The 27480-nt window shown below is 45.6% G+C and overlaps 1 protein-coding gene across 1 annotated transcript in view; it reads right to left on the reverse strand.

Annotated features, from left to right (window-relative positions):
- LOC148519769 (UPF0462 protein C4orf33 homolog) overlaps positions 1-27480 on the reverse strand; it is a 67079-nt gene that overhangs the window by 35040 nt on the left and 4559 nt on the right. Inside the window, exon 2 of the mRNA XM_088476099.1 lies at positions 15116-15296. Within this exon, the coding sequence (XP_088332225.1) occupies positions 15116-15296 (181 nt within the window). The remainder of the gene's footprint in view (positions 1-15115; positions 15297-27480) is intronic.

Raw genomic sequence — 27480 nt, forward strand, 5'->3', positions numbered from 1 at the left:
GCAAAGATGTTAACCTTTGTTAACTTTTTCTTCGAAGTCCATAAGGTCCACAGGGATACCATGGGGCACATGTGGTTGGAGTGATACAAGGATCAAACAGTAAAGCTTTCAGCTCCCAGGATGCCTCAGGTTCTCCTCCACATATACCCCACCCCTGGCCACAGGCATTCAGGAGAAGGAAGAACACTATACACCAGAAACACTCTCATACAAGATGAGGGAATCCATGATCGAAATAAAAATTACCCAATGCAGCCAGGTGTATCAGGGTGGGTGCCCTGTGGATCCTATGGACTTCGAAGAAAATGAGTTAACATACAGTCAGGTGCATAAATATTGGGACATTGACAGGATTTTCATATTTTGGCCTCTATTCCCCACCACAATGGCTTTGAAATGAAACAAACAAGATGTACTTGAACTGCAGACTTTCAGATTTAATTTGAGGGTAATTACATCCAAATCAGGTGAACGGTGTAGGAATTACACGGTTTCTATATGTGCCTCCCACTTTTTAAGGGGCCAAAAGTAATGGGACAAACTAAACAATCCTAAATCTAACTTTCACTTTTTAATACTTTGTTGCAAATCCTTTGCAGGCAATTACAGCCTGAAGTCTGGAACTCATAGACAACACCAGACGCTGGGTTTGCATAACATTCCACTTTTTAGCCTTAAAAAACTCTTTGGTTGCATTTGCAGTATGCTTCGGGTCTTTTGTCCATCTGCACTGTGAAGCGCCGTCCAATGAGTTCTGAAGCATTTGACTGAATATGAGCATATAATATTGCCCGAAACACTTCAGAATTCATTCTGCTGCTTTTGTCAGAAGTCACATCATCAATAAATACAAGGGAACCAGTTCCATTGGCAGCCATACATGCCCACGCCATGACACTACCACCACCATGCTTCACTGATGAGGTGGTATGTTTTGGATCATGAGCAGTTCCTTTCCTTCTCCATACTCTTCTCTTCCCATCACTCTGGTACAAGTTGATCTTTGTCTCATCTGTCCATAGAATGTTGTTCCAGAACTGTAATGGCTTTTTTAGATGTTGTTTGGCAAACTCTAATTTGGTCTTCCTGTTTTTGAGGCTCACCAATGGTTTACATCTTGTGGTGAACCCTCTATATTCACTCTTGTGAAGTCTTCTCTCGATTGTTGACTTTGACACATATACACCTACCTCCTGGAGAGTGTTCTTGATTTGGCCAACTGTTGTGAAGGGGTTTTCCTTCACCAGGGAAATAATTCTTCTGTCATCCACCACAGTTGTTTCCCGTGGTCTTCCGGGTCTTTTGGTGTTGCTGAGCTCTCAGGTGCGTTCTTTCTTTTTAAGAATGTTCCAAACAGTTGATTTGGCCACACCTAATGTTTTTGTTTTGTCTCTGATGGGTTTGTTTTGATTTTTCAGCCTAATGATGGCTTGCTTCACTGATAGCGAGAGGTCTTTGGATCTCATATTGAGAGTCGACAGCAACTGATTCCAAATGCAAATGTCACACCTAGAATCAACTCCAGACCTTTTACCTGCTTAATTGATAATGAAATAACAAGGGAATAGCCCACACCTGTCCATGAAATAGCTTTTTAGTTGATAATCCCATTACTTTTGGCCCCTTAAAAAGTCGGAGGCACATATAGAAACCGTTGAAATTCCTACACCATTCACCTGATTTGGATGTAATTACCCTCAAATTAAATCTGAAAGTCTGCAGTTAAAGCACATCTTGTTTGTTCCATTTCAAAGCCATTGTGGTGGTGAATAGAGGCCAAAAAATGAAAATTCTGTCAATGTCCCAATATCTATGCACCTGACTGTAGGTAAGTCTACCATAACTCTCATTTTCATCTTCAGGGTGCATAGGGATCCACAGGGATACCATGGTGATGTCCTAAAGCAGTTCCCCTAAGGGTGGGGACGCTCCTGAGCAGAAAGAAGAACCCGTCGCCCAAAGTAAGCATCCCGAGAGGCAAAAGTATCAAAGGCGTAGAACCTAAGAAAAGTGTGGACAGAAGACCACGTGGCTGCCTTGCACAAATGCTCAGCAGAGGCACCACAACGAAATGCCCACGATGGTCCCACAGACCAGGTAGAATGTGCTGTCATCATGTTTGGAACAGGGAGATCAGCCTACGTGTAAGCCTGAGAGATAGTCATAGCAACTATCGAGCCAGAGTTTGTTTGTTAACTGGCCAACCTCGTTTGTGAAAAACATATAACACAAAAAGAGTGCCTGATTTTCTAATAGAGCTTGTACAATCCACATAGATACGGAGAGCACGAACCACATCCAGGGAGGCTTCACCCTACAGAAAGGCCTGAAGACTGAAAAGCTGAAAACAGAAACTCTTCATTCACATGAAAACAAGATACTATCTTAGAAAGGTAACCCGTCCGTATATGGAGGACAGGTCTATCCTTTTGAAGAAAGAAAAGGGGGGGCGACAAGAGAGCGCTGCCAAATCAAGAGACTCTGCATGCAGAAGAGATACAGAGAAAAAGTGTCTTCGCTGTCAACCACTTCAAATCTACTGAGTTCAGAGGCTCAAATGGGGTAGCTTGTAGCCCCTTAAGAACCAAGTACAAATCCCATGGTGCCATCGGTGGGACAAAGGGTGGCTGAACTCGGAGAACACCCTGAAAAAAAATTCTAACATCCGGCAAAGAAACAATCGTTCACTTGAATCAAACTGACAAAGCAGAAACCTGTACTCTCAGGGTGGTAAGGCGGAGACCGAGGTCTAACCCAGCCTGGAGAAAAGCAAGTACCCGGGAAACCCTAAAAACCTTAGGGTTATACTTTCTGTGGGAACACCATTGACCAAAAGAATGCCAGATGGTGTATTAGATCCTTTCAGAGGAAGGTTTTCGTGCCCTAAGCATTGTTTGAATCACAAAGCTGGAGAAACCGTTGGATCTTAACATGGAAGACTCAAGAGCCACGCCAGACGGGGTAAGTCCGGATGCAGACAGGGAGCCTGCGCTAACAGATCCAGCCGTAAAGGAAGAGGAAATAGAGTGTCTATGAACAGATTCCGTATCTAGGTGAACCAATGGCGTCTGGGCCAAGCAGAAGCTACTGGTATCACTGTTCCGCCTTTCTGCTTGAATTTCCTTAGGGCCCTTGGGAGGAGGAAATTCGAAGGAAAGAGATACGCCAGCTTGAAATCCCATCTCACTGCCAGTGCATCCACGAAGGCGGCTGAGTGCTCGCTGGTCCTGGATCCCTACCTGGGGACCTTGTGGATGTGACGTGAGGCCATGAGGTCTACGTCTGGTAGGCCCCATTTGTTCACCAAGAGTTGAAAACTCCCCGGGTGGAGAGCCCACTCTCCAGTGTGTATGTCCTGACGACTTAGGAAGTCCGCTTCCTAGTTGAGGACTCCCGGGATGAATATTGCTGAGATAGCCGGACGATGACGTTCTGCCCAGATCAGAATGTTTGTCACTTCCCTCATGGCTGCATGACTTCACGTGCCTCCTTGATGATTGAGATAGGCTGCTGTGGTCGCGTTGTCGGACTGGATCAGGACTGGCCTGTCTTGGAAGTGGTCCTGTGCCAGGATGAGCGCTATGTATACTGCGCGCAGCTCTAGGATGTTTATGGGCAGGTGACTTTCCGTATTTGTCCATCTTTCCTGAAAGGTATGATGACCTGTCACCACCCCCAATCCACGAAGACTGGCATCCGCGGTGAGGAGCACCCAATTTGAAATCCAAAATGGGCAACCCTTGTGCAGATGAGCCTTTTGTAGCCACAAGAGAGAGACGAACCTCCGGAGTGAGAAGGATCCTTTGGGACGGTATTAGATGATACTGCCCATTCCACTGGGAGAGAATCAATTGTTGCAGAGGCCTGGAGTGGAACTGAGCATAGTCCACCATGTCGAAGGTGGATACCATTGACCCCAGGACCTACATTGCTAAAAGAATAGATACCCTTTGCTTGCGAAACAATTTGCGTACACGCAATAATAGGTCCAAAATCTTGTCCTCTGGCAGAATCTCTGCCCACACAAATGTACCATCCGCTGTATTGGAGAAAGGGAGGATTTCTTCCAATTGATGATCCAGCCATGCTTCTGTAGGCAGGCAATGGTCAGTTGGAGATGGTGTTGTAGAATAGCTAGAGACTGTGCCAATATCAGAAGGTCATCCAGGTATGGCAGTATTCTGATTCCCTGACGCCTGAAGTAGGCCCTCATAACCACCATTATTTTGGTGAAGACCCGAGGGGCAATTGATAAACCAAAGGGCAGTGCCTGAAATTGGTAATGTTGTTCCAGGACAGCAAACCGTAGAAATAGTTGGTGAGATGGCGTAATAAGCACATGCAGATACGCATCCTGAATGTCCATGGAAGCCATAAAATCCACAGGTTCCACCGCCAAAACAATTGACCGGAGAGTCTCCATACGGAACTTGGGTACATGGATAAACTTGAGGGTTTTTTAGATTTAGAATAAAGCGATGAGACCCATTTGGCTTCTGAACCAAAAATAGATTGGAATAATAACCCCTTCCTTTCAGACCCACAGGAACAGGGAATATCACCCCTGCCCACAGCAGGAAGCAGATGGCCTCCTGGAGGGCCAAGGCCTTGATAGAATCTGATGGGGGAGTTGTGCAAAAAAACTTCTGGGGAGGATGCCTCCGGAAAGTGAGGGCATATCCCTGAAAGACCACTTCTTGGACCCTGGCATCTGTTGTTTGATGCCAGTGGTCCGGAAATTGAAGAAGTCAGCCTCCCACTCTGGGATCCCCCAGGAGGTGGCCCATCAGGCAAAGGGTTTGTCATCCGGCGTAGAGGCTGGACGTCTGACCGGCCAGGACCTCTTAGCTTGGCGGTACTGCGAGAAATAAGACGGTCTGGAGGAAGACTGTCCTTTTGCTCTCAGAAAAAGAGACTGCCTAGACTTTGATGTAGCTGTTGATTTTGAGGCTGCCATCCAATTCTGCTCCAAAAAGTATGTTTCCATAAAAAGGTAAGGATTCCAGAGCCTTCTTGGATCCCATAATCTTAATCAAAGGGCTCTACGAGCAACAACCTAAGCTGCCGATGCTTTTAGAAGCCAGTAGGCCAGAATCTATTGCAGCTTCTCCCAAATAGGAGACCACTTCCTATATGTGGGAGATATACGTCAGCTGCTCTCTGGTAGCATTTGGTAATCTTCCAACATCCCCATCCATTCTTCAACAGCCTTGGATACCCAAGCTGGCCTAGTAACAGCTCCAGACTATGAAAACACTGATTTAAGACATGTTTCAAGTTTTCTATCTGTAGGATCTTTAAGGGAAGATGCTGACGGTAGAGACAACGTAGCACTCCTGACTAAATGTGTCACATAAGCATCCACAGTAGGAAGGACTTCCCACTTAGTACATTCAGTAGGTGAGAAAGGATATAAAGATGCTAATCCTTTTTGTAACATGGAACCATTTATCCGGGTTACTCCATGCTTCTTCCATAAGTTCAGTGAGCTGCTCAGACTTAAGAAACTCAGCTTTTACCACCTTCTGGTATTTTATCACTGGAGCCTTAGGTCTTGGAGCTCGTTCATCATCCTGTATATTAGGATAGATGTACTGTAGAAGGATGGTCCTCCTCTCCTGAGATAGACCCTGGAGAAGAACCCGGAACACATCACCTGACTCTTCCGATGCGTCTGAATCTACATGCTGAGCAGACCGATAAAAATATGAGATATGGTAAGAACTTACCTTTGTTATCTCTATTTCTATGACGTCCATAGGGTTCCACAGGATACCTTGGGGTATAGGTGATGAAATCAGGCATCGGGCACCATACAGTTAAGTTTTCGGCCTCCCAGGATGCACTAGGGTCCCCCTCCTATACCCCGCCCCCGAGCCAAGGCATCTCAGTTACGTACCAAGCCATAGGCCGGAGGAGGAGAAGGAAGAGAGAAAAAAGAACTGGACACACACAAGAATCACATTCTCACCAGAGGGAGACGGAAAAAACGGTGACCAGAGCAAAGCCCATCTGCAGCACAGGTGTGACAGGGCGGGAGTCCTGTGGAACCCTATGGACTTCGTAGAAATAGAGATAACAAAGGTAAGTTCTTACCATATCTCATATTTTCTACATTAGGGTATCCACAGGATACCTTGGGGATGTCCCAAAGCAGTATCCTTTAAGGGTGGGGACGCTCCTGTGCTGAAAGGAGAATCCGCCGCCCGAAGGAAGCATCCTGAGAAGCAAAGGTGTCAAACGCGTAATACCTCACAAAGATATGGACCGAGGACCATGTGGCAGCCTTGCAGATCTGGACTGCAGAGGCACCACGTCGAGCAGCCCACGAAGGACCCACAGACCTAGTGGAATGAGCCCTCACAGAAGAAGGAACCGGAAGGCCTTCATGAAGATAAGCTTCAGAAATGGCCATATGAATCCAGCCTGCCAAAGTTTGCTTTGAAGCAGGCCAACCCTTTTTACGGAAGCCATAGAGGACAAACAAGGCGTCCGACTTCCTAAACGAAGAAGTGCGGTCAACATAAATCCTTAAGGCCCGCACAACTTCCAAAGTGGCCTCACCCACTGAAAGATCAGGTGAGTTAAAAGCCGGCACAACGATTTCCTCGTTGATGTGAAAACTGGAAACAACTTTAGGAAGGAAACCAGGACAAGTGCGCAGCACCGCCCTGTTACTATGAAAAATCAGAAAAGGGGGTCTACATGAGAGAGCCCCTAAGTCAGAAACACGTCTGGCCTAAGCAATGGCCAGAGGGAAAATTGTTTTAGCTGTCAGCCATTTGAGGTTCACTGAGCCCAGTGGTTCAAACGGCGGTCCCTGGAGAGCCCTCAGGACCACAGCTAAATCCCAAGGCACCACCGGTGGAACAAAAGGTGGCTGAATTCTGAGAACACCTTGCATAAAGGTGCGCACATCAGGCATTGCAGCAATCCTACGATGGAACCAGACGGATAGGGCAGACACCTGCACTTTCAGAGACGCAAGGCGAAGCCCATGGTCCAGTCCCGCCTGTAGGAAAGCTAACACTCTAGACAGACGAACTCCCAAGGAGCATAACCTCTCTGCCGACACCACTGGAAGAACGTATGCCACACACAATGGTATATCCTTGCAGAGGATGGTTTCCGAGCCCTTAGCATTGTTTGCACTACAGAGCTGGAAAACCCCCTGGACCTTAACATGGCCGTCTCAACAGCCACGCCGTCAAAGACAGCCGAGTCAGGTCTGGGTGAAGACAAGGACCCTGTGACAGGAGGTCCGGGCGTAACGGCAACCGCAGAGGAATGTCCACGGACAGTCCCTCGAGGTCTGAGAACCAGTGCCTCCGGGGCCACGCGGGAGCTATCAACAGGAGCATCCCTCCTTCCTGTTTGAATTTCCGGATTACCCGTGGAAGATGGAGGAAACAGATAAGCAAACCGGAACGTCCACCGGACGGACAGAGCATCCACCAGAGACGCCTTTTCGTCTCTTGTGCGAGACCCGTACACCGGCAACTTGTTGTTGTGCCGTGACGCCATGAGGTCGATCTCTGGGAGACCCCACCTGTCCACCAGAAGTTGAAAGACGTCCTGCTGCAGAGACCATTCCCCCGGATGAACGTCCTGGCGACTGAGAAAGTCCGCCTCCCAGTTTAGGACTCCCGGGATGTATACTGCTGATATGGCTGGGAGATTGCGCTCCGCCCAAACCAGGATTCGGGACATCTCTACGAGAGCCGCCCGACTTCGGGTTCCTCCTTGCCGATTTATGTAGTCCGACTGGACCTGCACTGGGTGACCTTGGAGAACCCGATGTGCCTGCTGGAGAACATTGAAAACCGCGCGGAGCTCCAAGATGTTTATTGGAAGCTCTGCTTCCGCCCGAGACCACCTGCCCTGGAACAAGTGTGGACCCGTGACTGCTCCCCAGCCCCGAAGACTGGCGTCCGTTGTCAACAGGACCCAATTCGCCACCCAGAACGGACGACCCTTGTTGAGATGGGTCGTCTGCAACCACCAGACTAGGGACAGGCGAACCTCCGGAGTGAGCACCATCGTCTGGGATTTTAGACTCTGAGGCAGTTCATTCCATTTGGACAGGATCAATTGTTGCAGAGGTCTGGAGTGAAACTGGGCATATTTCACCATGTTGAATACTGACACCATGGAGCCCAGTAACCTCATTGCCGAGTGCAGAGACACACAGCGATTCTGCAGACAACTGCGCACCCTCAACTGCAAGGCAGAGATCTTTTCCCCGTCCCAAAGATCCTTTGCTGTCCGGAGTCCAATAAAGCTCCGAGGTGCAGAATCTTCTGAGACGGGATCAGGGTGGACTTCTGCCAGTTTATCAACCAGCCGTGCCATTGCAGTACCGCAATGGTCAGGTCCAAGTGGCGTAGAAGGAGCTCTGGAAATCCTGCCACCAACAGAAGGTCATCCAAGTACAGCAACATGCGGACTCCCTGCAGCCGCAGGGAAGCCGCCATGACCGCCATCACCTTGGTGAATACTCGTGGTGCTGTCGCCAGCCCAAAAGGTGACGCCCGGAACTGAAAGTGGTCGTTGCGGATTGTAAACCTGAGGAACTGTTGATGGCGTAAAAGAATAGGGACATGTAGGTAAGTGCCCTGTATGTCCAACGACACCATGTAATCCCCAGGTTCCAGCGCCAGAATGATGGACCGTAGGGTCTCCATCCGAAACCTCGGCACCCGCAAAGACCTGTTGAGAGCTTTGAGGTTGAGGATCGGATGATACGACCCATTGGGTTTCTGCACCAAAAACAGATTGGAATAGAAACCCTGGCCCCTCTGGGAGAATGGAACAGGCACTATAACTCCAGCCTGGAGCATAGTGTGCAAAACCTTCCGCAGTTCCAAGGCTTTGTTCCGGTCTGATGGAAGACCTGTGGTGAAGAATCGAGACGGGGGCCTGTGCCGAAAGGAGAGGGCGTACCCATGAGAAACCGCCTCGAGAACCCAAGTGTCTGTCGTGGTAACCGACCAACACTGGGCAAACTGCAGCAGGCGGCCTCCCACTTTGGGATCACCCAAAGGGAGGCCCGGACCGTCAGGCCGCAGGCTTGTCATCTGGCTTAGGGGCCGGACGTCTGGTACTCCAGGCCTGTTTCCGGGGCTTGGCCGTTTTTTTGGGCCAGCCTAACGGGGAAAAGACTGTACTTTAGGCCTACCCTGGGCCCTGTAAGACGAGAGACATGCAGATTTGGCTTCCGCCAGCGTGGCTACAATTTTGTCCAGATCCGGACCAAATAGGACTTCTCCATTAAAAGGCAAAGCTTCCAAGCCCTTTTTGGAATCAGCGTCCGCCTTCCAAGATCGCAACCATAAGGTGCGACGAGCAGCTACATCTGCCGAAGAAATCCGAGACGCCAGGGTACTGATATCCAAAGCCGCTTCATTGATATAAGTGGCCGAATCCCGGAGATTGCCTATGAACTCGGTCTGTTCAGCCGAACAGTCGGAATCGAAAGACGCCTCCAAACTATCAGCCCAGCGCTCCATAGCTCTGGCTACCCAACAAATGGCCATAGCAAGGGAATAAACAGACTTTAGGCAGATCTCCACCTTACGGTCCGTAGTGTTTTGTTCTGGGTTGTTTGTGGACCCGGGGTGGTAGCAGGAGCGATCACAGAAGCAGATTTGAAAATAAAACTAGGATTTTTAATAAGTGCTTGAGTAGACATATAATGTGGCAGTAAATAAAAGTCCAGGAATATATAAATGTGCACAAGAGTTCTGTGGTGGGAGCAAAAGGGTTAATGTCCAAGTAGAAACAATTAGAGCTGTCCAGGTGTGCAGGTAGTGAAACTGAAAATAATCAAGCCAGGTTTGTAGGTAGTGAACTGAAAATAAGCAAGCCAGGTTTGCAGGCAGTGAACTGAAGCGCAGGATGTCAGCAGGCTCAGGCACTCAGGTATGGGCAAGGGTGATGGAGGAAGCGGGGTAGTCCAGTGGGAGCTAGGAGCTGACAGGCAGACTGGCAGACAGCGAATTCACAGGAACAGGAAAGCACAGAGAACTCCCTCTCAGCTAGGCTGAGATACACGTTGCACTGGCAAAGAAGGAAGGCACTGACCCTTCCTAAATACCCCATGCCGTGCTGTTACTGGTCGGAGGGAACATGTGACTCACCAGGATTGGCCAGCCGCATCACATGGCCAGAAGGCAAGATGGCGGCGCCCATGCCAAACGGAACGGAGACGCCGCCAGGCCTCACCAGCGCAGAGTGACCACAGGGCTGCACAACAACGCGCGCAGCCAAAGCCCCCTGCCAGACACCAGCTCCGCCACCAGACAGCCCGCGCCACAACGACCTCACAGGTAACACCCGCCTAGCACCATGCTGAAATACCCTGGCCGTGACACGTAGCATCCTTCAAGGAAGACATGGAGGGCATGGGCAGTGTGGCACTACGAACTAGGCGTGTCACATGAGAATCCACCTGTGGAGGGGATTCCCACTTAGAAAAATAATTATCCGCAAACGGATAAGCCACCGCCAAGCGTCTTTGAGGCTGATACCGTTTGCCAGGATGTTTCCACGCCTCCTCTAAATGGTCCACTAACTGACCCTAAAGAGGAAACACTGTGGCGTCACCCTTAATATCCTTAAAAAAGGCATATTTAGACTAGGACACCGGAGGATCTTCATTCTCAATCACTAAAGCTGTGCGGACTGCCCGAATAAGTCCAGGAATATACACCTTGGACCTAGCGTCCGATTCTTTAGTACGGAGAGGTTCCTGGTCAGAAAGATCCAGAATCTCCCCATCATCAGACGTCACGTCGTCATCCTCATAAGGAGCGGACAGAGACGCCATCGGCCGCTTATGTGGCCTCAACACAGACTCCCCTTGTAACACGTCCGACAAGTTCTGTACAGAACTTGTCAGTGAATTAACCCACGCAGGCTCCTGAGAGACTTGGGGAGGGAAAATAGGGAGACTGTGGGGTACCATCAATTGTCTCGGGAAACCCTGCATGGGCGACGACGCCACTGACTGCTGGGACAATCCCATCTGTGAGAACGCAGGCTGCGGAGCTAACTGGCCCACGAGGGTTGTAAGCGCTTTGGCGAAACAAGCCCAGGGCGGCTCCTGTACCGGAGCCGTGACAGTAATTGGCCACGCCAATAGATAACACTGCCGACATAGCCCCTCTGCGTTATCCTCCCCCTCCGCTATTGGTACCTTGCATGTAGTACACATAAGCTGGAGAGGAAAGTCACTCTCAGACATGATGATAAGTATGTGACCCCTCTCACTGATACTTGTTAGTACAGTGTGAGACCACCCTGCAATCACCGCACCGCAAGGGCTTTAGCAGAAAAAGATCAGGGACAGTGAAATGGCTGACAGTAGAAAGTGAAAGTACAGGCAGCAGATGCTAGCAGAAGTCACATACAATGCAAAGAAATCAATTCCTGCACTATCAGCGCTGATTCTCAACTACGCAGACACAGAGCCTGGTAGGACACAGCGCTGCATACACAGACCTTAAGCCAACGGAGGAGAGGTATGCCGGGGGACCCAGACCGCGATGCCACCGATCTTCAGCGTCCAACAGCGCTCACCATGCTTCCAGGAAAGATGGCCACCGAGGAGCAGAGATTAGGCCGGCCTGGGGGAGGAGCGCTGCCACAGGGCCAGTCAGCTGAGCAGAGAGGGCTGTGTGCAGCGGGGGAGGCGCCAGCTGTGTTACAGGGAAGGCGCGCTCCCCTGGCATGCATTTAACCCCTGGGACGCCGCAGTGCTACCGCTCAGCCGCGGTCAGCTGTCCCATTGGGGTAGTGGAAGCGCAGGTTAGGTACCTGGCTCCACGCTGCAGCCAGTCCCCAGGGAGGCCCCTGCCTGGGGACTCTGGACCATGTGTCAGCAGGGTCCCACCGCGGGACCCCGCTGCTTACCTGCTGCCCCCTTGGATCCGGCCATGGTCCCAAACATCTGGGGTCACCGCTAGCTGTGACCCCAGATACTTACCAGCATCCCCGGATCAGTACTGGCGTTCTGGTGCCGGCGGGGGTGTAGGGAAGACAGCATGGACGTCAGTACTGACTGTCCATGCTGTACATCCAGATGAGCAGCCACAGCTGCTTTGAAGAAAACTTCAGGGGCTATCCTTAGCCCCCCTCTAACAGGTGCATCCGACTCCGGCCATGCACCAAACGAAACTGAGATGCCTTGGCTCGGGGGCGGGGTATAGGAGGGGGACCCTAGTGCATCCTGGGAGGCTGAAAACGTAACTCTATGGTGCCCCATGCCTGACGTCATCACCTATACCCCAAGATATCCTGTGGATACCCTATGGACCCTGATGTAGAAATTATATTGTTCGCTTAGGCACTTTAGTGGCTACCGGTCTGTTTGCTTGCAACATTTGCTGAAATGCAGCAGCTGACTGAGCGATACTCTGACTTGAGTGGACATAAAGATCCATCCAGGAAGCATGTACAGAGGGGACAAACATAGCAGGCTGCAACTGCTGTTGGTATCCCATTAAGGGAGGCAGCGTGGGAGTAGCCAAACGGTCCACTAGGTGCGTCATAACCTGAGGCAAGGAGGACACCTTGTACAGGGGCTGGTAAACTGGACTGGTGAGGTGGTTCTTTATAACAAACAGCACACAAACCATCATGTATAAGGTCCTGAGGGGATAAGCCCACCAAACAACTTTTAATCAGTTTCCTGTTTACCCTTATTCTTAGACATGATAAGTAAGTGCAAATGTGGCTGCCTTCATAAATAATACAACAAATGTGAAGTACAATTTGAAAACACACACACACAAAAAAAAAATATTTCCCACACACCTGTAGCAAAGGGTTGAGGAGAAACAGTAGTGATGGTTATACCTGACAGTACAGAAAATAAAGGCAGTAGCAACACAGCAGAGCTAGCAAAAGTCACATACAATGCATATACAATATACTTGTGGGCCCTGAATCCACTGCTCAAAGCAAAAGGCTTGGTAGGATTTTGAGCACTGAATAACCTGGCCTCTGGAAAGAGAGACCAGACCCAAACCTCCTGAGACCAGTAGCTTCTGCCAAGTAGTTCCCAGTGAGCGGGGAACCACCTTACCTGCGTCCCCGTGCTTCCGACTGCAGTTCGGGTCCCAGCATCTACGCTAGTCAAGCTCCGCTGGTGCCCGCCGAAATCACCAGTCCAGTTTCTGGTGTTGCTGCTCCGGCGGGGGTAGTTGGAGCAACAGCAGCAGCAGAGGCGTCCTTTAGTCCTTAGGACGCCTAGTGCTGCTTGCTCTAAAGAAAAAAATAAATCATAAAATAAAAAGCTTGGGACTGCCTAAGCAGTCTCCATGTTATAAAAGGTGCATCTGAATCCTGAATCCTGACACACCAAACTCAAATCTGAATGCCTGTGGCCAGGGCAGGGGTATATATGGAGGAGGACCTGAGGCATCCTGGGAGCTGAAAGCTTAACTGTTTGGTGCCTGAATCACTCCAACCACATTTTCCCTATGGTATCCCTGTGGATCCCTATGGACCCTGAAGAAGAAAGAAAGGAAACATCTATACAATTTTGATTCATTTTTACAGTCTCAAATCTAAAACATCCTCCGGAGCCTCCCTGTAGGCTGGTCAGGACTGTCCTTATTTGGCGTCTATGTTTGTTTTAATTTTTACATTGGAAAGAACCTGTCACCAAATGTGACTTTATATTTGCTTGTTACATCATGTCTACTGTATTATATAATAGGAAGAAGTGACACCCAGAGATTACTTAGGTCGGTGGATCAATTGGTAGATTTCAGCGTAAGCGCTGCTGGGTTAATCAGTGGTTAAATCATTAAGTGTCAGAATGAATTAACTACTCATAAATGTAAATATACGCAAAGGGGGGGGGGGTGTTCTCAAAACATACACTGGTAGCACCCCATGATATACAAATATTATGTCAGCTGCCTTATTGGTGCCAAAGTAATTAGAGTAATGTAGTGAAAAAAAATGTACAAGTACTGATTGATGGTAAAGCATCAGATTAGAAGAGGTGATCTGCCGATTAATGGAAAATACTGGCTGCTTCATTAGTCCTCCTTTCTGGCCTGTCCCATCTTATCCACCTGTTCATCATTGTCGCTAACCTCATGTAAATTCTTTATCACCTATTATTACAACTTATGCACTGATCACTTTGACTTGGGCTTTTATGCTTTCATTAGGTCTATTTTTGTTTTAGCTGTTCTCAGGTAATCATAGTTAAAAAAAGAAAAACCGCACTGGTCCGATCCGACAAACACCCTATAGAATTGTTGGTATATTGGATGTCACAAATGGAACCAAGGTTCAATAGAGTTCTATAGGGTGTGTGCTACAAACTACCAATTTATGTATACATTGGGAAGGAAAGGGGTAGTATTATGGTGCACTGGTCGGAAAATACAAAAGTATGTAAAAAATAACCTTTATTAAATATCCATTAAAATTATATGTTTATCCCCCTCCGAAAGTTAAAATGACGGCGAAGTGTTTAAAAATATAGATAAAATAAATGAAAGGAAAGAATAAAATAGTATGCCAAAGGTGCTTGCACACATTTATATACAAAAATGTACTCCTTCAATTATCAATATATTGGAGAATCATCCTCCCATATAAAGAAGACACAAACAGGGTGTTGTTGATGAATGTATAGAAATAGAACGAAGCTAATTGTTCTATTGAAAGAATTTATGAAAATAAATTTTTTATCTAAAAAACTGTGTGTTGACTATTATTTATAAGTGAGAAAATAATCAAATTAATATCAATGTAATAACTAAATTTGAAAGGATAATCCTGTTGTTAATTTTTCAGGGGTAAATCATAAGCAGACATGAATAGATAAATTATAATATATAGAAATGTTAAACTACTGCAGTATTGTCTGGCTGAAGATCAAATTCTATTGTCCTGATAGTAAAATAAGTAACCATTTCATGGTTGAGGATAATGTTGTGATATCGTAATTGGTTGATCTTCAGGAGTCTTTGTTGTCATTATGAGTTGGTGTGTGGAATAAGTCAAATTCCAGATGGCTTTATAAGGGCTTAAATAATAAAACAAACAAAAAATAAATATGTGCCAATTTATAATTAAAAACATTACAAACCTTCATAGTCCCAAAGTTCATTGAAAGGCTCTCCAGCTGGGCCAGATGGTGCAGGAGGGTCATTGAAGAATGGAGCAGTAACATCCATTTGTAGCCCTCCATGCGCTGGTTTCAGACAGATAGTCACTGGGTCGTGTGATACAGGCGTGTTGTTCCATTCACGTTCAATTCTAAATTCCATCTAAACAGAGAACAACAGAATCATTGTAGTGTGAAACTAGGTGCACCTGTGTTGTTTACACTAAGGACTAACTAATGCAGAGCTGAAGGCAAGTTGGTTTTGTTGAGAGTATCTTGCTTACGCATTTCGACTGCATCTACACTTGAAGTGGCATTACTTGGTACCAGGGATAGTGATAGTGCTAGTGTAAGTGCACACTGATGAAGGCTATGAAGCATACATATAGGCACAATCTAGCCACAGAGATGAGTACAACTCAGCATATGGTTAAATATACGCATTTAGTTCTGTGCACACAATGCAGGTACAATTACAGACAACTTTTGTTCCTTTTTGTATTGGCCCCTAAGGGCCGGATTCAATTAGCCTTGCTAGTTTACCATGCTGGGAAAATGGTCATACCCTCGACCTTTTCCTTGTGCAGAAAATCTGCTGCTAATATGCTTTAACCCATAGATTCCAGAATAAGTACCTGGAGCCATCGGTTAACATGTTCACGGCTGCCGCAATAAGGGCAGAAAGCCCTATTTAACGCGGATTTCTTTTTGAGCCTCCGGAGGAGGTGAACACAGCCTGAGGCAGAGAAGCGGCAGCTGGAAGCTTCACAGGAGGATGAAGCTGCCCCACTCCCGTCCAGCACAGGCTTATGGCAGATTGAAACTGGTGAGCAGATGCTGAACTTCACAGCACTGACATTGCCCCCACTTGTGTATGTGCACTGATACCTCTTCTCCCCCAGGTATTATTGTGGGGTTGGGTGTTATGTGACCCTGTGATTATCAGCGCCGATGTGCCAGGTCGTGTATAAACAGTCAGTGGCACTGACTATTCCGACAGCTGCAGCTATCGTTGCTTGATGCCTAGCCAGGGATTGTGCATTAAAAGACAATAAACAACTTGTATATACAAGCACACAATCATCAGCAAATGAGGCTGCACTTGGAAATTATTTTCCATAAGCAAACTCTTCTATCATTTCCCATTCTTAATCATCAAACACCACCTCATGATGAAAGCAAGGAAACTCCAGAATAAAACAATGACAACTTCTTAACATTATTCACAAGCAAACAAGTGTAAGCTACGTAAGAACTAGACGATAAGTTGGACGATATGAACGATAATGATATTATCGTTCATTGCGTCCAATATCGTCCAGTTTGCATGCTGTAAACGACCAACGATGCGCTAGCCCGTTGACGATATCTTTCATCGCCTGAACATGCAGGCCAACCTGACGTTATCGTCAGGTTATGCATGTTCAGGGATGAGGGAGGGTGTCAGCACTGAACGATATTGTTCAGTGTATGCTCAATGTCGTTAATGACATTGAGCCCGGTAGTTCAGGGGAAACACTAGATGATATCGCTCATGGAGCATATCGTCTAGTGCATACGCGGCTAAAAAGAGATGCTATGACCAGGTACAGAATCATACATACTCTTATTTTTTATTTATTTATTTTTAAATGTATTCTTCATATAATTCTTTCTAGTGTTATAGCATTGTTTTAAAAAAAAAAAGCATAATCATTTCACACATTTCTTAAAAATTGGCAAATAACATTAGAAATGAATTGCTCATTTCACACAGCAATCCTTTAAAAAATGCCAAATACTGTACCATAAGAAATTAACCGGACAATGCCAGGCACAGCAGCTAGTTAAGAATAAAAGTATAGTACAGCTCTTTGTATTTACAAAGGCATTACCCACAAAGATGTGCTAAACATTATAGTGTGCATACATATTAAGCTTATTGGGGGCCATTCAATTCAGTGTCCCATTATTTGTTTTAAAGGGGTGTGGCCTAAGTTCACAGTTCTCTAAAATGTTTGAAACATTGCACAGCCCCCTAATGAAGTGGTTTTAGATGCACCTGTAACAGGGAGTTAGCAAGGAATAAATATGTTAAAGGCTACTGGCCCTCTGAACATCACCTACTACACCTGACCCCTATGTGTAAGTGGTGAATTACAATTCATACCAAAAAAATATCAACATATGAAACTCTACGTAGCTGCTATAACTTGTGATGTTGATTCGCACGTATAGTAACAGATAGCAGGAAATGTGTCAGCAATGAACTCTGCATATGATTTGGGTGACAACTGTGTGCTAGCATATACAGTGTGAAGAGCCAGCATTACTAAGGAACACCAACACTTCTTTCCTGTCCTTCAGATATAAAATAAATAAAATTCAGGTACATTACAAATAAAATGCGTATGGTATGTGCTCTCTAAGTAGCAGCCAGCTTGCAAGGTGTAAAAGTTGGACATCATCTCAAATCAACAATAACAATAGAAATCTAAAATTTACTACTAAATACAGCAAAACATCAGTCCAATTTCTAGACTTGGAAATATACATACAAGAAGGGGCAATACGAACGAAAACCCACTACAAAAACGTGGACGTCAACAGTCTCATCCTGGCCACAAGTGGACATCACCCTCAATGGTTAGGAAATATCCCTAAGGGACAATTCACCCGTATCAGGAGGAATTGTACAACCACAGAAAATTACATGCAACAATCAGAAACACTTAAAGAACAACTCCTAGAAAAGAAATACAGAGAAGAACTAATAGAGACAGCCTATACAGAAGTTCTGAACAAAGAAAGAAAGACACTTCTCAAATACAAAGACAAAAATGAGACAGATGACAAGAAGAAACAATCTGTTACTTCATAACAAAATACAATACAGCTTCAACACAAATAAAAAGAATCCTAAACAGACACTGGAAGATACTACTAAAAGATAAAACACTCAGAACCATCCTTCCAGCAAGACCATCAATAGTTTATAGAAAGGCCCCGGACATAAAGAAACAACTTGTACACAATCACATCAAACCATAAAATCCCCAACTTCACACAGAACGAAAGGATTCTTCCGATGTGGAAAATGTAAAAACTGTCTCACCATGGAAAACAAAACAACCAAACTAACATTAACATTCATTTCCAATGTAACAAAAAGAACTTTCCAGATACAACAATTCATAACGTGACACAAAAGGGGTGATCTACATTCTAGAATGCCCCTGTGGAAAACAGTACGTTGGCAGTATCAGACAACTAAACCAGAGAATTGGAGAACGCAGGAGAAACATCATAAATGGTTTGAGATGCACAGCGTCTCCCAACATTTCAAGCAACAACACCACAGAGACCCAAGCAAACGAACGTTCACAGCAATTGAAAAAATAAAACCAAATTGGAGAGGAGGAGATCAAAACTACATCCACAAAGACACCCTTAAAAGGGAGCTCCCTATACATCATCGAAGGACCATTTCTGGACACAGTAACCAATAACTTTTTACTGGGACAATATTTACTAGGATCCGCTATCATATTTCCCCATCTCCTCCTACCCCAACACCAGGCACAGTTGTCCTTGTTTTCCACACAATCCCACACATCCACCCCTTCCCTCCGTTTGACATTTGTCCATACGTTATTTTCCTGTTATACGTGGTGTCCAACTTTTACACCTTGCAAGCTGGCTACTACTTACAGAGCACATACCATACGCAATTTATTTTTAATATACCTGAATTATATCAACAGTATTCCAATAATTGATGCTAATACTAAGATTTTAATAAATGCTAATACTTTATTAAGAAATCCTGACTGTAAGATTTCATTTATAGGGATCATTCCACACAGGTCTGAGCGCTAATGTATAACAAAATCTGTTAAACAATATATAACCAGAGGTTGGTTACCTCCGATATCAACAGCTGCTCCCGTCACAAGAATAATAGGTTTTAGAGCGCTTTGGTCACACAAAACCGCTTAACTCAAAATAAATAAAGACCATCACAAGGTAACAGATGATGTTTTGTAGAGCCCTCATCTATACTAAAAAACTAATGACGCTGTGTCTGTCTGTTTGTTCCAAGTTGGCGCAAAATTCCTGAGACGATTTTCATAAAAACTGCATCATTTTGTAGTGGAACTCCTAGAAATAACCTGCACTTTGTTCATCTTGATCTATCCTAGTTAAAGCTGAGCAATAACTAAATCACAATTTATTGACATCATCAATGCAAGATATAGATGTGGCACCATGCGCGCTACCGGTAAGGAGTGGGGGGAGAGGTATTTTGGGCACGTGTTCACTTGAATATAGCTAGGCTACATAGCAATCTGTGCACAGGACACACAGTGACATTGGTGGGTGAAGTCACTGCTGCCGCCAGTCTGTATAGCACTGCTGGTCACGTGGGCCACTATCACTACAAAGGCCCTATTCAAAGCAAATGCAACTAGAACACTTCAAATAAAAAAAATGTTGGCAGAAGCGATTTCGTGGGCAAAGCTGTAGGCAGCAGCTAGTTGATGAATAAAACAAAAATACTCCAATTTTCTGACAGATAGATGCTTTATTCAAAATGTGATGCCTTTTAAGACCAAGAGCGCATGTTACCATGTTCATGGATTGCTTGGCCACAATCCCATGGTCATCTGTGCCTGATTACACAGGTTTAAGAAAAATGAGGGAAGTTCCTATTAATATATGTAAATCTATGCTTCATACCGAACTGGACAAATCTGTGTGGGCCAATAATGGTAGAAATAAAAGGGTCATTTATGAAACTGCAGAATAATTTCTAAGAAGAGCAAGGACCTGGGCTAATATATCCCTGCTCAGCGTCCGTCTTAAACATTTTGGTAAAACAGACTTCAGTCCCTCCTGCCATTAAAAATTCAGAGACCAAGTAGTAAAATATATAATGGAGAAGAAACAATACAACTGGTCATTTATTTAACTGGTCAACATTTAAGCTAGTAGTGGCACCTATCTCTGGACCTGATTCAGAGACGGACGCAGTTCACATCGCTGCTGCGTCTTTGGACGCAGCAACGATGTGAAAATATACTAATACAGCAGGAGGCATCTGAGAAAAGATGCACCTGACAGCACTGCAGATCCAAGTGCTGTGTCCGAAAACACAGCTTTGGATCACCATCGCGACCATTGACCGGTCGCAGCATTGGTCATCTGAGAAAGCCAAAGGCTACTTAGAATGGCTGTCTTACCTGTGTAGCTGGCCAGGTATTCTGCATCTTGGCATGTGAGGCTGGAGGGGTGAAGACTGGAACTGTGCCCTATATTAACCCATTCCACAGGGGTAAAGTTCACAAACTCTCCTCTCATCCAAGCATTCAACATAAGGTAGCAGCTTTCACAGACAACCTACTATTTTATATTACCTAACCTTCTGTCTCTAAGCCAAATCTTATGAAAACTATTTAGAAATGTGAGTCGCTCACTAAATCAGAAACCCTAAACAGCACACTGTAAAATGTTCTATTCTCCAAGTGCAAAGACAATTTCCCATTCCAACAGAACACATTTCAGGATTGTTAAATGCAATGATTGTTTCCATGGTTACAGATGTTGCTACAGTATGAAATGCTACCTTTTGACAGCCACGTCCGTATCTTTAAACAGCTGATTTTGGGCAGAAGTTTTTTCAATCATCAGGAATTATTCTATTGTATTGTTGCTATAAGGATTTTCATTCAGTAGAATTATTCATTACTGAATGGATGTAACCTTTATTTGGCAAATTTATCCTGGTCACTCTGGGCATGAGGCAAAATTGGAAGTAAATTGGGCATGTATTACTCAAAGACGTGTGCACGAAAAGCTGTGTATATTCACCCATATGTAAAGTTGTACGCATCTCGAAATTATGTCCAGTTCTGCATAGAACACATTTACATGAACACACCCTTACTCAACTTTGCCTAAGTGAGAACACCCCATTACTACCCAGTTCCACCTCGTCGGTTGTAAAGGTAAATGTGGCCTCATGCAAATACACTCTGCAAATGGGCATTAGTTTAACTCTACATCAGCCTCTCTGTCCGCAATCTTTAAACGTACTTTTTCCCTTTTACAGTACTTAATGCTGCACAATTACCTACAGATGACATTTTACAAACCTCCTACCATTATTAGATAGGGCCTGCACTGGAGGCAAGCATTGCAAACTCACAGCTTCCCCCTCTCCTACCCGGAGCCTGCCAAATAGTAAGTGAGATGTTGGGTGGGTACACGATGGGCTGCTGCTTACCTCCTGTGACAGGGTTCGATAGGGTTTGGTTCTGCAGCTCCCCCAGCTACTTCATAATGCCGCCCAGCTTTAAAACATTGCTGGGGATAACACCGCATTCTATATACCTGGGGAACTTTCCCCAGAATCCATCCATGCTGGTCAACCATATATTCGTTTTCAAAGAAATTATTAGTATGACCGGTCGCCTTTCGCCTAGGCCGGCCCTGGTCACGGGTTAGCGCTTTCAGACTCACTCTCACCGTCAGTGACCGCCTGTCACTGACTCCGCCCACTGCGCCGTGGGCGTGTAACGATGCTGCCACCACCAAACTCTACCATCGGCGTTTGGAACCGCTTTTTACGTTACAATCAGGCTCCTGCCTCGGCACCTGGAACCGCTTCTGCTGCGTATGCGTTTGATTAACTGCGGACACACCTCCTGTTTGGTGCCTGCTGTTCTCACCGGATCCCTCGCAATGGACCAGGTCTGCACGGTAGCTGGCAGAGGGCTTGAACTTGGAGACACGGAGCTCTTACCCAGAACAGCAGGAGAACGGAATAGCGTTTTGGCGCAATTCTGTTGGTCACAGGGTATAGATATAGTCGGAGTAAAGGCAACAGTGTTTATTGCTCTCAGTCTTAAAAAAGACCCTCCCTTCGTATTGAAGGGGAATATCAGCATACATAAGATACTATAGCAATTCTTCTCCACACAGGATTTACAAGGATGTACAATATTTCTAGGCACAAAGCCTTCTTTTGTACCACTCCAATACACATTTCCACAGGGGGTAAGCCCGCCCTGTGGTTTCCAACCAATCATCATAAGTGCATGACCTGTTGCTAGTCACATGCACGTTTAGCATTGTCCCTTATGGCAAGGGGGAGTGGTGACTCCCCTGTGCCTGGGCTCAACCTCGGAGCTGGGCAACGCCCACGGCTCCGCTCCGTTTGTATACAGCCTGGGTAGATAAGGATCTCCCTCCAAAAACGGACTTCCAGGAATCTGCTAAGGGACCAAGCTTGCTACCCTGCCTGAGTCTGAGCTCCAGAGGTGGGCAAGCAGGGTCCCCGGGCACGGTTTCCTGGCCACGGAAGGTAAGCTCATTTGGAGCTCCCTGCCACAGTTAGCTGGCTGCATTAGCCAGCTCCCTATGCATCTCCTCATACCACTTCCAGGCATGAGGCTGCATAGGGGAACATTTGAATCGGGGACACCTGTATCATGTTGCGCTGAGACGATAAAGCTTGATAGACAATAGCAGCAAAGAGCTCTGACCACAGACACAGATATCTCAAGCACCAAATTAAAATTGCTCAGAGAAGAACTGACCACAGACCTGTATGGGGATGTAGTTAGGCTACCGGTCTCTATGACAACGCTGGAATCCCGACAAGGGAGTTAAAATAAGGTGGGAGACTTAGATCTAGGAACTAATGGGGAGGGTTAGGGTGCGGGATGGGGAAGGTTAGGGTTAGGCTACAAAAGGGGAGGGTTAGGGGGAGAAGGTAAGTATACTTACCCGACCCCTGTCGGGATACCAACCATCGGGATGCCGCTGTCGATATTGTCACAGGGGGCATCCCGACAGCCGGCATTACATAACCATTCCCCTGTATGATCAAGCAGCCCAGGCTTCACAGTGGCACAGAAGTACTCAGACTATCTGGTCAGTTCCCATCTTAGTAAATGAAGAGAAGCATTGTGGTGATGAACGATGTGTTAATTATAGGACGGCAGATTACTTAGAGGGCTAATAATGTGGGGATATGATGCATAATGTAGGGGGTTAATTATGGTGCAGGAAGAGCGGTTAATGACAACTGAGGATTTGGGTTTCATTATTATAATGATGAAGAGGCCATGATGGGGCACGGTGATGATGATGTGTGGGACAAAATGGTGATGAAGAGGACTTGTTTATAAGGGTACTACACAGAAAAGATGGACAAAGAGGGATATAAGGGGCAGTAATAATGCTGCCAAGGGAAAGAGGAATGATGTACAGGTGTCCTCATACATCGAACTTCAATACGCCATGCAGCGTGACTTGCCTGATGTGCGTGAGCCGCCAGGCCCCGTGTTACTCTGCTAGAGTCCGGCCTCTTTCTTGTTTGCTGAAAATGCATCTAAGTTGCAATACGATGCGACTAGGACGCACCAACAGACTGTGCTGATTCATGATATGTGGCACTTGTGTGCAACTGAGTCTGTATATGAAGCAATTTAAACGTGCATGGGATAGACATAAGGATATTCTTCAAAAGAAGTAAGGCTCAATAAGCGTTGAGGTAACAATATGTTTAAAAATGGGGCAGACTAGATGGGCCAAGTGGTTCTATGTAAGCACAACAGAACTTGAAATAAAAAGAGCTGCCACGGCTACACTTTAGCATTGCGTATACAGATTCGGAGACTCAGTCGCACACAAATATACAAGTCTCGCATATCATATTAATCATCACGGTCTTCTGATGAGTCCTAGTGCCATCACATTTTGACTAAGACGCAGTGTCGACAAAAAAAGATGCAAAAAAAAGATGCCCGACGTTACCAGAGTCTCATGGGAATTGGTGCTCTGAGTGGGGCTTTTAAGCGCGACTGCAGCCAAGATGTGTAAAGAAACATCTCTATGTATGAATAAAGAATATCCAATAAAAGTTTGATAGGATTCAGATACGGGAATTCAACTCGCAAATGTTCATTGCCAAGTGTGATAAGTGATTTAAGTTCCGCCATCCAACTTTGATATCCTGCTCTGTGGAGTTCTCATCAGGCTGTTGATGAAACTGGCTGATTGCACCACAGGTTGTAATTTGGAGTCAATTGATCTGCAGTTGCTCTGTCTGATCTTGCTTTGTACTTCAAATGAATGCATGAATATCTCTATCCTGGAGTAGGCAGTTCTGCTCACAGTTGCCCTTTGCTGATGATGTTTTTCCCTCAGCGTTCCATACTGACACCACCTTAGACACCGACACTCATGAAATATTAGCAAGTTCATCTGTTTTGGTCACCAAAATTTCTGTCAAATTCACTCCAACTTTCAAATCTTTTTTAAAGTCCCCAATTCTCCATTTGAAGCAATGCTAGCCATATTAATAGGCAAACAGGGCAGTCCAGTACTTTCATACATGTCCCTGGCCATGCTGGGATGTTATATACCTAACGCATGAGATACAGCTGTGTCTCATGTTGGACTGAGCACAATTAAATCAATAGTTGCTTTAGCTGCTCTTGATTAATTAAAATATGTGTATTTCATGTGTGAGTTAGATATTATACTGTTTAAATGTTACTGAAGCAGAAAAAATAATCACTACTGATACAATCTCAAGAGAATATGAAAGAAATGCCTGGCTATACTGTATGCATGATACAGAGCTCATTGTCATGCCGCTGCTGTACTACCACTAGTGCTAGTTTGGATCTACACAGTCTGCTAGGACTGAGAGGAATTTAAAACAATGGATTTAAACAAGTACTGTTCATGAATGATAGATAAATATTAGTAGAAAGAGCTATAGTGAAGAGGGCAATGAATAATTTATTTGTTTAATTTCATGCTGAGATATGGTACTGCTAACAATGAAATATCTACATTACAATATTAAAGGTCAGTGTGAAATGTCAGAGGTAATTTACATGAACACACATAACCTAAATAGCAGACGTTAGTGATATAACTGTCTTTAAGATTTGTCAGCTCTTCTTGATTGTCACAGCTTAACTGCGTGCAGCTTCAAGATAAATGACAGAACTATACTAAGTTGGGCCTATTTATGGCTCTCTACAGCTAGAGGCATCTCTAATAGGTGCTTTTTTCATTATTATTTCTGCTTACCATGTTCTACTCCTTATTTTTCTTGCGCTTCTGCAGACTCCCCTGAAACTGTCCATACTCTTTTGTCTCCATGAGAAGTCTCTTTAGGTGTTTCCTTTAACATCTATTATACTAAAACTGAAAATATGAAACGTATATCAGGTTCAATATGGGGGCCAAAGGTACCATCCTACATGCCAACCCCATTCTCCAAAGAAGCAATGTGACATATTGTAGAAAAGACACACTAACGTATGCAAATGAAGATGCAAATTCCAGCTGTCCCTAATTATAATCCTCACATATACTCTACATAGACACGCATACACGCATACACACACACGATCTCTACCACATGATATTGCAACAACATTTTGTTTCACTTAAAAAGGTTTGTACATATACTTTTCTTATGTGTTCCCCCCTGAACATGCACTTACATCTATACTAAATTGTCAAAAGTATGTTGACAGTAGAACATTGCACCAAGGGAGCTAATGCAAAGTTGAACATACGAAAATGGTGGAGCATATCATACATGTTTAACACCACTGCATGTACCACAGCTGAGCATAGGCCAAGCATAGGTACTGCAGAGTCATACATATACACACTTAAGCTGGCCACACACTAGACCAACTTACATCCAACCAGCCAACTTGTTGATTGGTTGGAATGAAAATCTGGTAACGTATGGGAGTAACTGATGATCAGCAATTTGCTCCTAAATGCCAGAAAACAGACAAGTTTGTTAAGTGTTTGATCTAAACTATTTATTCAAACAGTTTTTGTCCATTTTCCAGTGTTTGGGAACAAATTGCTGATTGCTTGGAATGAAAATCTGGTAAGGTATACAATCAACCAACAAGCTGGTTGGACAGATAATCTTTAGATGTGTGGCCAGCTTTACCATAGGTACAAGTGCACACTAGTGATGAGTACACATATGGGGCATGCACACCACAAGGTATGTACAATTTTGCATATGGGTGAATATAATTTTTTTTAAAGTATGCAGTCTGGGAAAAATATAAGCCTGAATTCCATGTAACTGTAATTGTTTAAGATCTATTAAAGGGGTGCCATGGGCTGATGGTCCAGTACCAAATAAAATTATTTTTAGTCAATGTGATAGGCAAAACTAGTGCTGGTGGCTTCCAGCTTTAAAGTTTGTGGACACAGAGAAGCGCAACCTTGTCTATCACCACATAACTGAACCTAAGGATGATGGGTAAGTACAATTTAATTGATTTAATAATTTTTGCTGAGCTTTTCAATAAGAAGCTTGGCGTAGGCGTGCAGTGGGACATGCTTATACTCTAGGGAGCAGCTATTCAAAATAGTTTGGGAACCACTGCTCTAGAATATCATTGAATTGTGTAGCATTAAGATTTCCCTTCACTGGAACTAAGGGGCCCAGGTCAAACCCACACAGTCCTAGATCATTATTAATCCTCTACCAAACTTTGCAGCTGGCAGTACAAATTGCGGAAGTTATATCCCTTTCAGATATAGAACCTGGAAAATTTCCTGCTCAGACCCGGGAATTTCTCCTGTGCAAATTCCCGGGTATTTGGTCGAGACCCCCCCTTTCACACTACAGTGTCTACCCGGGAAATTCCCAGGTAGACCCCTTTCAGACAAGAGCAGGGTTTTTCTGCTTACCTGCCTCTTCTCTGCCGTCTGCTCCTCCTAGCCTATCCCCTCTCTGGCTGATGATGATGATGTCATCATTCAGCTGCCGGAAGCCGGCCAATCATAATGCAGTTTTTTTTTTTTTTAATTATTATTTTTTTATTTCTTTTAATTCCCTGGTGGTCCAGTGGGAGTGCGGGTGGCCAGCTATGGCTGGAACCAGTCGGCGGTCTCCAGCGCAGGTGTCCCCGGCGTCCGGCTGGGGTCCTGTGTCGCTGACACAGCGAACGGCGTGGCGGGCAGCCTGCTGTGGCAGAGACCCGCCGGCAGGTGTCCCCACCGTGCGGCTGGGGTTCTCTGTACACAGCCGGCCGGCACTCGGGGTGGTGTGCAGCAGCGCTGAGCGTCCTATAGGACGCTCTGCACTGCCAACTCAAAGCAGCAGTGCTGAGCGTCCTATAGGACACTCTGCGCTGTCAACTCCATGTAAAAGCTGCTTGGTGCTGCCCGGGAGTAGTAAATTCCCGGGTAGCACCATTCAGACAGAAGCAGGGTAATTTCCTGGGACTTAAGTCCCGGGAAAAACCCTGGTCGATTGAAGGGGCGGCTGCGGCTACCCGGGAATTTGGCTGAGGCAGGCC

This window comes from Taudactylus pleione, unplaced genomic scaffold, assembly GCF_031769625.1.
Source record: "Taudactylus pleione unplaced genomic scaffold, aTauple2 ptg000183l, whole genome shotgun sequence".
NCBI classification, from domain to species: Eukaryota; Metazoa; Chordata; class Amphibia; order Anura; family Myobatrachidae; genus Taudactylus; species Taudactylus pleione.